The sequence below is a fragment of the Myripristis murdjan genome, chromosome 14, assembly GCF_902150065.1.
Source record: "Myripristis murdjan chromosome 14, fMyrMur1.1, whole genome shotgun sequence".
Classification (NCBI taxonomy): domain Eukaryota; kingdom Metazoa; phylum Chordata; class Actinopteri; order Holocentriformes; family Holocentridae; genus Myripristis; species Myripristis murdjan.
This window is the reverse complement of record NC_043993.1, coordinates 24294838-24311970: the sequence shown is the minus strand read 5'-3', so window position 1 is coordinate 24311970 and position 17133 is coordinate 24294838. Positions and strand designations below refer to the sequence as shown.

Sequence of the window (17133 nt, the reverse complement as noted above, 5' to 3'; positions counted from 1 at the left end):
CTGACTACAGTGATTATATTTGTCCATTCAAGTGAACACTGTCACACCAGGAAAGCTGAGACAAGGATTCATTATTCTAGAGGTGAAAAAAATTACAGGTGGGTGACATCAGAGGGGAACATGTTGAGTTCAGAGTGGGCTGCAGTCAATTCTTGTGAAGTGTCTGGGATGGAGGATCATATGGATCGCATTGGCATGGTCAACCACTCAAGAGAAGTTGATTTAGGGTCTATCTTCTTAATAAGGCATCATAGAATTCTGTGTAATTATTTAATCATTGCAATTATTTGGGCATGATGCAATATTGACAGTGTGAGTGTAAGTGTGGTCAACCAGGCAAGCACACACACACACACACACACACACACACACACAGTGAAAGACATCTGTTATAAACTTCGAAGTGCTTCCTTCCCTTTGACAGCATACAGCTGCTCTGTTAATGAAGGTTCATGAGTGAGGTTAATTAAGCAGCATGTCTCATCACATTCTCAGTCTTTTTTTTTTTTTTTTTTTTTTTTAACACATGCAGAACTCTTCCCTCCTCATTCACCTTGAACGTTACTTCCTGTCTGAAAACCTCCCAATTTGCTAGGTATATTTACAAAAAACAGAGAGACATTCACCAATAACAACAAGAACTAAAGTCAAATATTTCAAATGACACAATTGCGTTTGAAGACATTTTAATTATAAATAATGCAGTAAAAATTACAACTTTTCCATCCAATCTATAAGATTCTCAGGAACAGCTGGGAACACTGTAATTTCATTTTCTTTTTAAACATGACAAGTTTGAATTTCTAAGCTTCACTTTATAGGTTTCCAAAAAAATTAATCTGTTTTTTGTTTTCACTTATCAAAGAGTCCAATTTTTCTGGTTGACTTATTCCAGGGTTCTTCCACATTTTTGCAAACCAAGTTCCCCAAAAATTTTATTATTACATAAACTCGCCATGTTAAATGTTACACACATGACTGGTGGATGAATAGAAAGATTATTATTATTATTAGTTATTGTGTAATCAAATCCATGGTTTGGGTTAATGGACAGGGTTCAGGATAGGCTTAGGTTAGGTACCAAGAAGCAGGAGCCATCATACTTAAAAACAAATTCAGCATCCTTCACAATCTTCAGTAATAGGGCTTTCTTATGCACCACAGAAATTTTGTTTGCTTTGGTCTGTCTGTGGTCCTTCACTTTAGACCTTTCAGAACTGAATTTAGAGCTTTCCGAAGAACTTTACAAGCTACAGAACTTGGAAGCATGAGGGAAATCATGGAAACGCTAGTCATTCTTTTACTGTAAATAAAGGCTGCTGTTTTGCTTTTTGTGGCGTCCCATTCATCTAGATTGTAAATCAAGATTTTATTAAAGAACTTGTGGCTTAGAACTAGGTAACATCATGGTTTGTTACAAGATTTTATTGTTTGTTTTCATAAGGGGCAACATTCATTCAAATGAGTAGTTTTGGTGCCATCCCTGTCCAATAACCTATAGAAGCTGTGCCACAGCCTCAATCAAGGAACCACAGGGCTAAAAGGAATGAAATTAATGCAAGGAAACAACAAATAGGACCACTCTGTGACTAGACTTTTCTTGATCACGGCGAGAGAGACAAAGAAGCCAAAATGTTGAATGAAACCTCCTACAAAGAAGATGCATGCAAAACCCTCGGTACACACACTGAATATGCCAAATCTGAATTAGACCTGCTCAAATGTACGCAACAGAATGCACAGAAGAGAATTTAATTTTCTCAGTGTGAACTGAGCCGATGAAATCATCAACAAGACTTCTAAGACTGATTTCCCCTGGACTGACATTCATATGATAATGACTGAAAATAAAATTAAGAGATTGTGCTTTTATAACCAAAGTAGAACACATAATACAAAGACAAGATGTACATCAAGAACAAAACATTAACAGTGCTATATAAAATGCATTTAAAATAGAATATCCCATTGAAGCACTTCTGTGGCAGTAAACAATTTACAAGATGGCTGGTAATGATGACTGAATATCAATTACAGTAAAATAACAAGACAACTGACAAGCAAAGACCATATGGACCACATCAAGCAGTCGTCATGGACAATATCTTTGTATACACTCACAACAGCCATCAAATGTGCATGTAGTTCATCTTACATTACTGAGCAACCCACCATATGGGTGGTGGAACCATGATAACCAATAACAAGTAAACAATAAACAGTGCTTCAAATTAAAGTCCATAGACTCAAACAAGAGAGCACCTTTTTCCTCACTTTCTTTTTTCCAACATCTAATGAGAAATTGTAAGTAGAAAACAATAGAAAATAATGTGCAGTATTGTTTAGGGTGTTCTGTCATATAATAAAGGTCATATTCCTTTGTCTGAAGCAACTGTAGAACATTTCTGTTCTCATTGCATTGCTGCTCAGCTCTCCAGTAGCTGTGGAAAGAAAAAAGTCTTAAGTTTTGTATAAAGTTTTTTTTTTTTTTTTTTTTTTTTTTTGGATGCATGACAATGTATCAAATGTACTGAACAAACAATCTTAGAAGGTTTTCATTGAATTAAGCTAAAGAAATGTATAAATACATCAAAGAGCTGTCAAAGGATTTCATATCTAGAAGCCTGGATTCTAAATTTCCTGATTGAAATTATTTACCTCCTCCCTTTCAAGGTAGAGGCCCTCCTGTCCTGTAGGGGTCACTTCTCCGCCCTGTTTGGTTCTTGAGTCTCCAGATGACATAATGCTGGAGGAATGAAGGCCACCAGGCTCCCTCTGAGCCTGACCTGATGGGAAAGAGGGACGGCTGTACAGAAGGATGTCCCCAAAATCTGGCAGTGTGGGAGAAAACAAAACATTTCAGTTCAAGCTTACAAGTGCTTTAACAGTCAAAAACAAAAACTTAGCCCTCGTGCAGTCTATCTATCCAGATATGTTTTGTGTTATTTGGTGAGGTTTCCAGTCTGTCATGATCTTTCCTGTCCCCCAGCACCCCATTATGATGTTGCTGGGTCTGTATTCTTTTGTACATGTGAAAACATCAACAGCTCTTTCCAAATACAGTGACATGCACAGCCATAATCCACAGCCCTGAGGAGGACGAAGAGTTTCCATGGGAACTATTTCCTGTTGAAGAATACTGGCAAACTGTCAGCCCTATCTATCTGCCCCTGATATCTCAAGTTAGCCTGTTTGCTCCAAAATCTTCAAATTCTTGGATGGTGTCATGACACAGTGTTCATTTTAAAATGCATTCCACTTGGAGACAAAACCATGACAGGAGATAGCAAATGTGAACTATGCATGGCAAATTCCTTAGCAACACCACAAGCCATGAAAGAATGGCTATAATGCCGGTGTAGCCAGTCAAACAACACATTGTGAGATATGAATGATGTACTTGTGGCAAATCATAGCTAGCTAATGTCAGCTAGGCCTCGAGAGGTGGTTTCCAGTAAGACTAACATCTGATGTAACTTCTGATGTAATTTCTCTGAATCCGCAGAAATTACTAAATATCTGCCTTCAGTTTTTATATCAACTTCAGGCACAACTAAAAACAGGTAGGCTGAAGAATTTGGAAATTGCAAGAGCCATGCATCTGTCTTGAGAGACTAGCAAATCTACCCCCAGTGAGTACAAATCAAAATAGACAGATACAGTTTCCTGGTGTTTTTCAGCAGGAGATAGTTCCCAACAAAATTCTTCGCACCCAGGGGCTGTGGACTGTGTTGGGTATCTGTATCACTGTTCCTGTTGAGTTTTTCATATTTTCACATGGTCCACAAAAGCATACCCATCTCCTGTCTTCCAGCAGAGACAGGGATTGGGTATGACATAAGCCGGCTTTCCGCTGTCACACCAAACACAGGCATGCTAGTGCGTGCCAAGGCCAGTTGCATTTCCATTGTCACTTCCGGACTTTGATCACACCTCAGTATGGCTATGTCGGAGCCAGTTTCTAGGTGCTAATGGCACACCAAATAGCAGAAAAATAATGGAGGAAAGAAAAATGAAGAACAACCAGCAGCACTGGTCATACAATGAAATTAGGGCTCTGTTCGCTATCTAGGCAGAGGATAATGTCCAATGTCAAATCAAAGGTGTTTGCCGAAATGAGGGCATTATGCAATATATATAGAGAGAGCTGGCAGCAGTGGGGATCAAACACATAACAGGACAGGTCCGCCAAAAACTGAAAAAAAAAAACAAAACAAAACAAAAACAAAAACGGAGGTCTCAGTACAAGGTAGTTAAAGCGCACAATGCACTTAGTGGTGTCCAAAGGAAAGAAATTCCCCTGGTGCGTAGTTCTGCAGTAGTTAGTTGGTGCTGGGTGTGCGGACTTCAATCTCTCACTTCCTATTTCCCACTCGCATATGTGGACGGGATGAGACTGCGCGACTATCAACACAACAGTGAAAATGCGAATGGTTTTTGTTCTCACGGCTTGAGGCCAAGGGTGATTAACACTGTCTGGCTCGCAGATAGCCATAGCTTGCAGTGGTGCGACAGTGGAAATACAGCTAGTGTGAGTCACACAAACTATCTAGATGGAAAGATTGCATTCTGCGTAAGTCCTTCAGTACCTGAGTGCTGTCGGTTTTTGCTGCTCCCTTTTCCTCCTTGAGGAGTTTTGTGCTTGTCTTGGTTCTCCTTTCGCTCAACCATACCCTCCCTGATCCTGTTAGCCCCGGTGCTGCCTCGCCTTCCCCTCGTCTCCCCAGAGCCCATCCTAGGCAGTGTGGCTCCCCTCACCTTATAGTCACCATGGGACCTCTGGCTAGGGTAATTCAGAGGCATGCAGGAGTCTGGGGACAGTGTAGAGCATAAAGATCCAAACAATAGAGTTATTATAAGAACTGTACAGTGACCAGCCTCTGATCTTACTCTCTCTGCAGTCTCACTGTTTTACCATCATTGAAGACATCTCTGGGCTGATGGCCCTGCTGACCAGACTGGTGCTGTTTATGCCTCTTTGGCCTCTTTTGTGTCACTGCGGGACTCATGTTGCTGTCAGTGGACATGGGGCTGCTGGGTCGCTGGTGCTGCCGACCTGAATCCATAACATAGATTTAGTACAAACCGGAAAGGCTTGGGTTTGGGCTTTCATGCAGCAGTAAACCTTGGTATAAGTCACATCAGTTGATTTTTACAGTTACAGCTAGATATAAACTGTTTAGAGTTTCCAGGGTCATTTGTTTATACAGAAAATCAATCTTGAATGTTTACATGAGCTGTTGAAATATTCACATATCCATTATGCCATCTAAATTTTAATTTACGGTACCTCTATTAAACAAATATTCAATATTGTGTTGGTATAGTGGCATAGCATAATCAATGCCATTGGTTGTTTTAAACACACGGCCATAAGGAAACTCATCAGAAGTCTCAAATGTTTTATTTATTTATTTATTTTTCCACCTCAGAGCTTAACAGTACAGCAGGTTATGTCTTTCTCATTTTCATTTATACTGAAAACTGGTATTAGTTTTCATCAGCAAATTTACAACTATCAGTATTACAAGAAACTCAAGACAACTTAAATTACTTTAAGTAAATGTCTTGAAGAACATCCCATTCTCAAGACTACTCAATTAAAAACAGTAAGACATGCCAGTGCAATTTTTATCTCATCTGAACCTGCACTATATGGACAAAAGTATTGGGCCACACCTCTTAATCATTGAATTCAGGTGTTTCATTCAGTCCCATTGCCACAGGTGTGTAAAATCAAGCACCTAGCCATGCAGTCTGTCTTTACAAACATTTGTGAAAGAATGTAATGTAACAGGATGCCACTATTGCAAGTCAGTTCATGAAGTTTATTCCCTCTATTCCACAGTCAACTGTAAGCGGTATTATTGCACAGTGGAAGTGTTTAGGAACCACAGAAACTCAGCCACCAAATGGCAGACTATGTAAAGTTACGAGTGGGGTGGTCAGGTGCTGAGGCGCATAGCATGCAAAGCATAGCATAGCATGCATAGCATGCAAAGCCTTACATCACCAAGTACAATGCCAAGCGTCAGATGGAGTGGTGTAAAGCACGCTGCCACTGGAGTGATGTTCTGTGGAGCGACCAATCACGCTTCTCTATCTAGCAGTCTAATGGACAAGTTTGGGTTTGGCGAATGCCAGGGAGAATGTTACTGCCTGATTACACTGTGCCAACTGTAAAGTTTGGTGGAGGAGGGATAAATCTATGGGCTTGTTTTTCCTGGGGTGGCCTTGGCCCCTTTGTTCCAGTGAAGGGAAATCTTAATGCTTCAGCTCACCAAGACATTTTGAACAATGTTCCAGTATGACTGTGCCCCTGTGCACAAAGCAAGGTCCATAAAGGCATGGTTGGGTGAGTTTGTTGTGGAAGAACTTGACTGGCCCGCACAGAGCCCTGACCTCAACCCCACCCAACACCTTTGGGATGAACTAGAAGCCAGGCCCTCTCATCAAACATCAGTGTCTGACCTCACAAATGTTCTTCTGGATGAATGGGCAAAAATTCCCACAGACACACAAAAAATCTTATAGAAAGCCTTCCCAGAAGAGTGAAAGCTGTTATAGCTGCAAAGGGGGGGACCAACTCCATATTAATGCCTTTAGATTTAAAATGGGATGTCATAAAAGCTCCTGTAGGTGTAATGTGTAGGTGGTCCAATACTTTTGTCATTATAGTATTAATACTTTGAGCATTTTTTTAAATAATTGTCTTTATAACTTTTTTTGTTTTTTTATCCCATCAAGTGTAAGTTTTATCCTTGTTTAATTAAAGTAAACCAAATTCACAGGATATTGCTAAAAAAAAAAAAAAAAAAAAAAAAAAAATATATATATATATATATATATATATATATATACAAAATACAAAATGAATTTGTCTATGTTTTCCTAGAACTCCTCTCACCTGATTCCTCTGGGTACCTGCACATGCGCAGGCCTACAATATCCCGCGAAGAGGCTCCTGCCTGGTTGAAATCAGTGTCTGTAAAAAAGGAACCCTCTGAAGTGCTGACAACACTGGACCTGCCTGATGAAATGTTGTCCTCAGAGGCTGAGCCCCAGCTGTTGATCATGGATCCTGTGACCGATCTGTCAAGATCCCCGGTGCTGGAGGCTGGGGTTTGCTCTAACCCACGGAAATGCAGCTTGTGCGGAGAAAAGTGGTTCTGTTGTTGGTTGCGCTGCTGCCGGTTCTGGTGCTGGTTATAATGAGTCTGGACAAGCTCTATATCTGTCTCCTCCTCTGCCTCTTCATCATCCTCTTCTTGTCCATCAGTATCTAGGTGGAGGTGCGTGGAGGAGTAGGGATGTGTTGGGGAAAGAGGACGAGGGGGAGGAGGGTGGCTGGAAAATGAAATACACAAAACAAACAAAAATTAATTTTTGCATTGATACTACAACTGGTTTTGAGTTATGATGTGATGAAACACACTGCTTAATGAACCTCACTCATCAATCTTCATTAACCAGTGGTTGTACTGTTGACATCATGTGAGGAAGGAAATTTAAGGAAATTTCATCTGGTTACCTGTGGTGTTTGGTTCCATCATGCAGGCCCAGACCATTGCTAAGCTCTCCCTTTGGTGATGTGGCTGTAGATGGGTGGCTATAGGACACTTGAGTAGGGGATGAGGCTGCTCCTCTTACTGGAGGAGTAGGGCAATTTTCTATTCTCTCCTCAGGATCAAAACTGTTAAGAGAAGGACAGGTGACCTGAGAATATTGCTGTTGGAAGGCGGCATGCTGGGGATCCTGAGACACCAAGTAGTCATTAATCATGGAAAACCTTCGACCCTCAAAATCTAAACTCTAGCACTATCAATGAATGAGCTTCAAAAGGTGAGTAGAAAGCTTTTTTGACCTACTGTTTTGTATTTCTGAAAAGATACAGATTTGATAAACTTTTGTTATGCTGTCATCATGTTATGTATTGCACAATTTTGTGAATCATGTCTATTATGTAGAACGGACTACCATATCATACTGTCTAACAATGACAGAACAAAAAAATGACTTAAATAGTTTGCTTTTAGTTAGTGGTTCTGAAAAACTACACTATTGCAGAATCAGCTGCTAAAGCAACTAAAAACTGTTTTGACAGTAGACTTGCAGGTGTTCACAGCACACACACACATTATATAAGACCCTGCTGTGAGCTTTCTGATGAAGTTATCGTCCTTGTTTGGCCTTGGTTTAACAGCTGTACAACCACGCTGGTCGATACCAATTTGTGAGGAACCAGCTCTAAACACAGCATGTATTTGTGCAATAGCTGTCCAAAATGTCCACAGTTAAATAACATGGCAAATTTGGCAACAGTGCTGCTTCTATCTTTATTGACTGTTGAGGACAAATAATGTAATCAGTGTGACACAGGCAGGTCAGTACATATTTCAGCATATTGTGAAGCACACCACTGCCTTTTTTCCTAATCTAGGGATGCCAGTTCAGAATAACCAATTAAATACATATTCCCTAGAGGTGTTTGTGTGTGTTTGTGGATGTTTGCATGCATGCAGATATGTGCATCTACTTTCTATTCACCTATTTTCCATTGGTAGGGTATACTCATCACAGTCCCAGGAATTATCCTCAGGAGGAGACAGGGGTTCTCCCCAGCTTACTACATTCTGTTTGGACATCTTGTGGGGGCGTGCTGCTTTCTTATGATTCTGACTCCCTGCAACATTAGATGAAACACAACAAAAGTGAACATAGGTGTGTGACTCAATTCAATGCAATGTCCACATGTGTAGAGTGCAGCTCTTGGCCTTACCTGAGGTGCTGTTGCTGCCTCTGTCCGAGCTGTGGTGGGAGCCTCCTGTGCTATGATCTCGAGCCTGGTTGTAGGGGATGTTTTTTTGGATCATCCCCTCAGCTCCTTGGGGATTATCTGAAAACAAAGCAAAGAGGGAAAAAATGGCACAGTTGCTCTGTTTTCATACAAATGATTCAATGCAAATCCGCTTTTAAAACCTACTTCACCTTTGTTAAGCCTGTTTTGCTCAATTATGTTGTACTGCATCTGTGCTGTCATCTCCTTTGGTATCTGAGGCGGGTTGGGTGGCTGTTTCCAGCAGTGCATGTCCACAGGCTCTGCCATAGCCCCGCCACCAGCTGCTTTATTCATGATGCTGGACTGAATTAGCTGGGTGGTGGCATAGGGGATAGGCTCATATGTGGCTGATGATCCTCCTCCTGGGCTTACATAACACAGGCCAGGGTTGGTGTACGTGTTCATGTCACCAAGCTTGTTGGAGAGGTTTACGTCACTGTAAATGGCCGTCTCTGACCCCAGCAGGCCTCCCTGCTTGTTTTCCAGATGATTTCCATAGTTGGCTATGCAGTCAGCTGAGGAGGACATGGACCAATGCGATAAAATAATAACATATAAAAAAGCAAGTCACACCTTTGACAATGTGATGTCACAAGAATAAAACCTAGATACCAGGTCAGTGCTAAAACTCTGAAAAATAATACCAATACTAGTGTTTTTAGTGTTTTAGTGTAGAATTTGTGCAACTTGATCTCTCTCTCTCAGTAGAGAGTCTGTGTTGTTATTCTAATCTAGCTTTATGTTTAAATATGTTTAAATACTGTACTTTAATACTGAAATACTGTAAATCAAAATACGAGTACATAATCACACCATTATATATAGTTACAACAGGAAGTTTCATAAAGCTCTTCTTACTGAAATTACTCATTTGTTAGGTTGTGTTGGTTTCTACTTGAAGACCACAGGTCAATGAAAGCCACAGGTCTATGCATCTCTTTTTTTCCATGAACTAGCTTCCCCACCATGTGTTTCTCAGTTTATCCAATGGGATTTGTATAAGCCCAAAGGTCACAGGAATATCTTAGCCTGTAGAGGAGCATGTAATCCCTCAGCAATGTCAAAATATGAAAATGGCCATAATGGGATTGGTAATATTTTCACATGACAACAGAAATATGTTTGCCTGTCTGGTCCTTTACAAACCTGGTCGGCTGTATGTGGTCATGTTACTGTCACTAGTGCCATTGCCATTATTGCAGCAGTTGATGCTGCAATCCTTGTGGCTGGCACATGCATTTGGCCAGTTGTCAGGCAGCCACAGCTGGTTCAAAGGCTCGCCCATGCTGAGAAGTCCAGGTCTGCAACAAGATGGATCAAAAGGGGGATGAAGGATGAGTGTAGGGAGGATGCTGAGAGTGTCTCTTTTTTTTAAGCAGGAAGAACACTCCCCCTAGTGTTCCCTTAGTGTAAGTGTGTCTCTGCTGCTTGACTTGCTACAAGACAAAGGGTGAAACAAAATGTCACCTACCTGCCAGCACTGCATACAGACTCTCCTCTTTGATAGGCAACTGTAAAAAGAAGTGGGAAAACATGAGATGATGGTTTAGCTTTAAGAGTTTTGTGTCCTTCCACAATATGGTTTAATGCACACAAAGACAACGCAATGGCATACATGTTTTTTGTGTGTGATTTTAGCACAGTTTCACATTAACCTGAGATTCATGGAAACTGCTTGAGACATCATCACCAATAGAACATCATACAAGGGATTTTCTCATGGAAAGTGACTTCCAGATTTTATACAATACATGTCAGGGTGCACTATTATCCTTCACCTGAAGTAGTTTGCAATAAAGTAATAATGTGTTTTGATATCATCACTTGCTGCTTGGTTCATCACATATGCCTTCAAGGTACATTTTAATGCTGTCCAGTTTCACCAGTGCCTTACATTCTGCACCAATAACTGAACATTTGCCACTAAACCTCTCAATGTAACCAACTTTAGAGATCAGATTTGGTTGGCAAGCCACTTGCACCACCCAGACTGAGTCAACAGTTCTCCATATTTCAACATACTTAGGATTCTAGGAGACTTCCACACTTTACCATTATTACATTACACATGTAAAGCACTGTGGACTTTAAATAGCACACAAGACCCCTTCAGTATGAGCAAATATGTGTTAATCTAAGGACACTGGACATAATATAACCCAATGACTGCCCTACCCGGCACACGCTTACACAATAAAAGCAATACAAACAACACAGTGAGCACCATCATTCACAATTATCTGAACATAGTAGAATATTCATACATACCTGTAGGTGTAAAGGTGAATGATGGGACTGTAGAGACGGTCAAAAGAGGAGGGGGGTGGTATAAAAAATGAGGAACTCAGTATTAGTTGATACAATAATTAACAACTAATGAACAACTAACTAACAAACAACTAACGAACATCTCCTCATTTAATCAAGCCTGTTGCAGACAATCATTCGATAGTTCTGGTATCTATAATGGCCACATGTGAGGCCACCTGCCTTACTGCTGGTATTTCCTTAGACAAAAGTGGCCACATGAAGGTTAATGGGGGTGACAGGGAGCCAGAGGGAAATATCAGTGCCATTGTAACAGTCTAACAGACATGGCAGTGGCAGGTTGACAGGCCTATGCCTTCAAGATCTGTGCTACATTGAGAAAGTGGTACAGTCTTCAAATGAGCTAGTAAATGTCAGACTTTGAATGCCTCCATAATCGGGAATGTATGGGGTGTCTGATTCTCTTCTGAGGTCTCTGAGTCAAAGGGAAAATTAGACCAGCGAGGGATTTTCCCTCCTTTGAAGTGATCTGGTTATCATTGTCACTAAAAATATCTTGATAAATTGACTGAGATGAGGAATCCTGTTTAGTGTGGTGAGAACAGGGTGTCATCATGGCTTGACTGCAGCACTGTCTTCCATCATAATGACCTTCAGATGTACCCAGAAACCCATATTCTGCTTATCTAATCACTTTTGCCATCATTTCACATCTTCCATTCAGTCTTTTTATTATTATTATTTATTTATTTATTTATTTTAATTTTGAAATCCTGCTCTGTGAGAGTCAAAGGGCTTAAGAATTAGCATCTTTAACATACATGTGACATTTGCACGTGACACATAAATACACACCCTTACGGATGCCCGTGTAGGTGCTGCTAAGGCCACTTCTCTTCTTGCGGTGCCGGTAGAGCCACACACTGAAGACCATCAGCACCACCCAGCAGGTGGCGCCAATGCCAGCAATAAAAGCTGGCTGCCTCACCACATCCGAGATCTGAGACAATGTGTCTCTTTCCTCATGGCCATCCATCATCTGGCCTGTGGAATCTAAGCAGTAAGAGCAGAAAAAGAGAGACAGGACATTAAGAGTTATATAACACCACTAATATGAAAATAACTAGAAATAATGGGGTACATTATAAGGGAAGAGTAACACTTTATCCAAAATACACAAACAGAAATTTTCCTACTTAGTGGGAAACGATCAGGATCGATAGATTGCACAAGGATCAAGTGTGAAATATCTTTTTTTGGACTGTTCCTTTAGGATCCCAGTGTGGTACCACAGAGGCATCACAAAAAAACATTCACAGGGCCCTACAGGTGCAAAAGCATATATCCTTATCAGCCAAAGGGAGCCCCTAAATAAAAGTTGCAAGATGCAATTCTAAAGATCAGTGTGTAATGAAAAAGCTAACACAGGTTTTGGCTCAAAAAGGATGATGCAAGTTTTGACCCAGATATTTTGAGTACAGTTTTGTGAAATCTCAAATTGGCACTAATCTCGGTGATGTCTTAAAAGGCAATACCAGAAATACCAGTGTTCAAACTATTTTCTTTTTTTCTTGTTTTGTGTGGAATCTCACCTAGTTGGAAAAATGTGACATCACTCTTGACCCCAGGTCCAGCGGCATTGCTAGCAGCAACCTCTACGCTGTAGCGAATTCCTGGTGCCAGACTGGGGATGAGCACAGAGAAGGTGGAGCCGTCTACTGACTGGTTTACGTGGTAGCGACTCTCATTACCTAGGCACCAGATCTGTCAAGAGGGGAAGAGACAACAGTGATTGTCAGCGGGGCAGATTCAACAACACCGGAGGCAAAAACAGACACATAAAGAAATCTGAAATACACACTTCAGTCAGAATAGCACCGACCAGAGCTGGGTATTGGGCATGTGTGTTTCATTTTTCCAACCTTTCCTCTTACCTTGTACTCCTGAACCACTCCAGCCTCTTCCTCCTCTGGAGGTGGTTTCCAAGCAACGAGGATGGCGGTCCCATTGGCATCAGTCTTTGTCACAGTAACACCCTGGGGGGCTCTACTGGGAGCTGAGACAATGGAACAAACAGTCAGCCAAACCGATGTGCACACAGTCTCATTTGATGCTGCACGTGTCCCGGCTTTGCTCTGTGTCTTGTCTGACAGCTTTGCACACTATGTGAAACAATAACTGGCTGTTGTACCTTAATCCAGTCATAGCTGAATGAAAATTAAGTATTACACTGAGAGCAATGTTTGGGGCATATGCTATTCCTGTGCCTCGGCATGTATGTGGTGTGTGTTGCAGCAAAGTACCACAACTACAGTTTGGTAACTTATTCACAGCAAAATACTATATTATAATAAATAAATTAATTAATAAAATAAAATCTATTTTTTAAGTAATAAGAAAGGATGTACATGTTTGTTTAAAAGATCAGTATGAATAATTGCTGAGGGTTGATTTAAAGAACATTTTTTTGCTTTATATTTAATGACTTTTCCTAATTTAATGGGGAAAAGTGGGTAAACCTAAAATTAACATTATGAAATGTTTTCAATGTACTGTACACATTTTGTGCACACCAGTGTTTCTTTGGGGTCTATTTGACCACAGGATGTTTTAGCTGTATAAAACCTATAAGAAATGGTAAAATTTTACACACATTTGCTTTAGTTGTTTGGATGACATTGAAGAACTACAAAATACAAGATATAATCTTTCCAACATAAGCATACTTGTTACACTGCAAGAACCGCTGATAGCTAATGTGACATTGAGCATATATCCATAAAAGAGCACAGACAGCGAGGACATATAGATCCTAAGACATTCAAAAGATCTTTGATAAACATCTATGCAAAAGCTTGCGTAAATAAATGAGTTTTAAGAAGCCAACAACCTTTGGTGATATAGCATAGTGCACCTCTTGCTGTGAACACTGAAGCGTGTCAGGACAGAGATAAAGAAGAGTTTGTAATGTAAGAGCTTTGGCAGATTACAGGCCATACTTCAATTTTAATGCAATGGCAGGAAACTGGCTCCAGTGGTTTGAATCTATAGGTAAACTCATCAAAACCAACATTGCTCGATTCTTCTTTGCTCACTATGGATAAACTGAACAACACAAAACTTGCTGTAACGCTCACCTTCTTCCAGTGTCCTGGCCACCTTCACCTCACTGTCTGCTCCCTGGAACTCATCAAAGAAGGGCCGCACTTTGAACTCGTATGTGGATCCCCTCTTCAGCTGAGTGACCACCACCCCGTCCTCACCAGGGCTGCGGACATCCAAAACACTCCACTGTCCCCCAGGCTGGCCGTGCTCCGCAGAAGCCCTGTACAGCACCTTGTAACCCTGGATATATGGGGACTGCTGCGCCACCTTGTGGAGACACATACATATACAGCATATGAATCTTAATAGTCTATTAATCAGTCGCTTTTCTTCAACGGCTGGGCAATATGGAAACAATTGGATATTGCAATATCTTTGACTGAATACCTTGATTTACCTTGATATTCTAATGATATAGTAGGGGTGACTTTTGGTTCTTTAATGAAATATTATCATTACATTTTATTTTAACACGATTGGATGATATCAAGTCTGATATCACAATATCGATATATTACTGACATACTGCATATCTACTTATTATCAACCAGTAGCTATATAGCCAATTAGGTTTTCAATCAAACTCATATAAAATGCATTCTTTCCATTTCTGCAATATGAAGAAAAAGGTCTGAGGTGCACACTAACTTCTGCATGTGAGTTAAAACAACATATATTTGAAAGGTTACACCCTGTTTTATTTAGCCTTTAAGGGTGAGAATGAATACACAGCAAAGATCTGCTAAAACTGTGTTAATTTTCCTCCCTCCTGCCCCTAAAGTTATGTAGATTAAATCTCCCCATGTCTCAGAGATCTCTCAGCAAACCGCAGTATGAGGTCATTTTGAGTTGCCAGTTTCCGCTGAGCATGGTTCTGGTTAAAATCCAGCCAGGAGAGGACTAAGCAGTTCCCATTTAGGCATCAGCCTCACAATTACCACAGAAGATTTCTCACAAGAGTACTGCAATCGAATTTTGCATGCATCTGTAACAAAATGCACTGAATCATCTTAAGATTAATAAGTGAAATTGCTTCCTTGTGCTGCAGATGCATTAATTGTCTGTTCACAAAAAAACTTCACGAAGGAAAGCCAGTAAATTTCAACAAACAGTAAGTAGGCCACTGTAATGTTTCACATGTTTTGACCCGGACTGTTCCCCAATACTATTTACATCTAAGCTCTTTGTTTCACTGTATCTTTGTCATGAATGTATAAGGTCATTCATCAGTGAGGAACTGACCTTCAGGCACAACACTGAAGAAAAGAGGGGAAAATGTCTCAGAACATGTAAGCAACCTCTGTCATAAGCCCTGATTATAAACTCACTCTGTCAGCACAAATAATCCTGACTGGGGTAAAAGTTCCACACCCTTCCCTCATCTTTCATGTGATCTTTGATGTGTATGTCACAGCAGGTGTGGTAAAATGGTAAATATGTTTATTTATATCTCTGTCAGTCAGAGTGGGAGATGTGATTCGTGGGTTGGCTTCTGTAGTAAACAAATATCTGTGAGACGCAGATTCATTCATGTAAAATTACAAAACCAGAAAATTGTTCCAGACAGACTCTACTTTTGTGTTTAGTAAGCTTAAATTCATGCGCTCATCAACTGCATCACAAAGTGAGGATGGAGTATCTCTGAAGCCAATTTTTTCCACCAGCCAGTGTGAATAAGGATTTTTGCTTTTAACAAGCTGTTATGTTGCTGTACTGATAGCTTATATATTCAATGTAGTTTTCTGAGAAATTGATGCCTGATTCATTTTAGATTTTAGTCCAACAGTGGAGTCACTAGATTACGCCAACTCATTTCTATCCATCCATAAAAAGATGTGGACAAACATTTGCCTCCTGCCACATTTTTTAAATGTGACTCCTGATAGTATCACATCATGAGGCTAAACACCTAAGACTACTACAATGCATACTTTTCAGTCAGTATCTTAATTTGATTAAATTCGTTTTGCATTTACCCCAACACACAGTGCACATAAAAGCATGAGGCACTACAAACGTTTGCATCTGTGCGGGGCTTTATCTGCACAGAACACCTGTTGCACTGAAACAAAAAAAAAACAAAAACCAAAAAAAAAAAAAAAAAAAAAAAAAAAAAAAAACGGGAGCCTGAGGAACACCTTTGTGGTTGAAATGCCTCACATTCGTTTTGTGCCCAATATGCACGGTCAATGTTAAGCTTTCAAGTTAAACATGCACAATACTGCATTAAAAATGTTCTGCTCCATCCAGCATCAAGGTAGCTCAATTGCTTCATTTTTTGTTTGCATATTCTGCCTGCTGAGCTTCCTTTTCCACTCCTTTGAAATCTTGGCTTGTGTTGAAATATGCATCATGTTTTGATTCTCTTAGCAATCGTTATAGTCTGGTCTTCTGGTCATCTTACCATCCACTGCACCCTGACAGCAGAGGAGGAGAGGATGGTTGGGGTGTGCAAATGGATCACCACATCTCCCAGCTCCTTCTGGATCTGACGATGGTCCACTCCCTGGATAGTGGAAGTGCTGTCTGCTGGTTCAGAAGGAAGGGAATAGGTTAAAACAACCATGGTGTCTTGTCTATTCCCTACTAGAAAGGGAGATTAACTAAAATAATTAGGCCTTTTCTCAGTAGCCGAATATGTTGTGTATTAAAGATGAGGTAAATGTGGAAGTATGACAATGACAAACTGACCCTGTGTTCTGACAGTGTCAGAAATAGGACTGGGGTCACTCAGGCCATAGGCGTTCACTGCTCTGACCAGAAACATGTAGACAGTTGCAGGCTTCAGGTTCTTCAGGACATGGCTCTGTGTCTTCACATGGTCAGCTAAAGTCACCCAACTGCTGCCAAGCGCTTGACTGGGCATAGACGGGGAGCAATGACAACACATCAGCCTAAGAGAAACTTTCTTATGCTGCATA

The 17133-nt window shown here is 40.6% G+C and overlaps 1 protein-coding gene across 1 annotated transcript in view; it reads right to left on the bottom strand.

The window, feature by feature from the left end:
• Positions 1-2269: 2269 nt before the first annotated feature.
• Positions 2270-17133, bottom strand: part of LOC115371711 (roundabout homolog 1-like) — a 105394-nt gene continuing 90530 nt past the window's right edge. The window contains exons 14-31 of the mRNA XM_030069187.1: positions 16904-17070; positions 16617-16741; positions 14245-14479; positions 13042-13163; positions 12700-12871; positions 11963-12160; positions 11108-11134; positions 10311-10350; positions 9986-10140; positions 8989-9354; positions 8780-8896; positions 8548-8683; positions 7532-7693; positions 6908-7347; positions 4916-5056; positions 4590-4811; positions 2659-2831; positions 2270-2441 (exon numbers count right to left, since the gene is read on the bottom strand). Of these exons, the coding sequence (XP_029925047.1) occupies positions 2427-2441; positions 2659-2831; positions 4590-4811; positions 4916-5056; positions 6908-7347; positions 7532-7693; positions 8548-8683; positions 8780-8896; positions 8989-9354; positions 9986-10140; positions 10311-10350; positions 11108-11134; positions 11963-12160; positions 12700-12871; positions 13042-13163; positions 14245-14479; positions 16617-16741; positions 16904-17070 (3013 nt within the window). The 3' untranslated portion in view covers positions 2270-2426. The remainder of the gene's footprint in view (positions 2442-2658; positions 2832-4589; positions 4812-4915; positions 5057-6907; positions 7348-7531; positions 7694-8547; positions 8684-8779; positions 8897-8988; positions 9355-9985; positions 10141-10310; positions 10351-11107; positions 11135-11962; positions 12161-12699; positions 12872-13041; positions 13164-14244; positions 14480-16616; positions 16742-16903; positions 17071-17133) is intronic.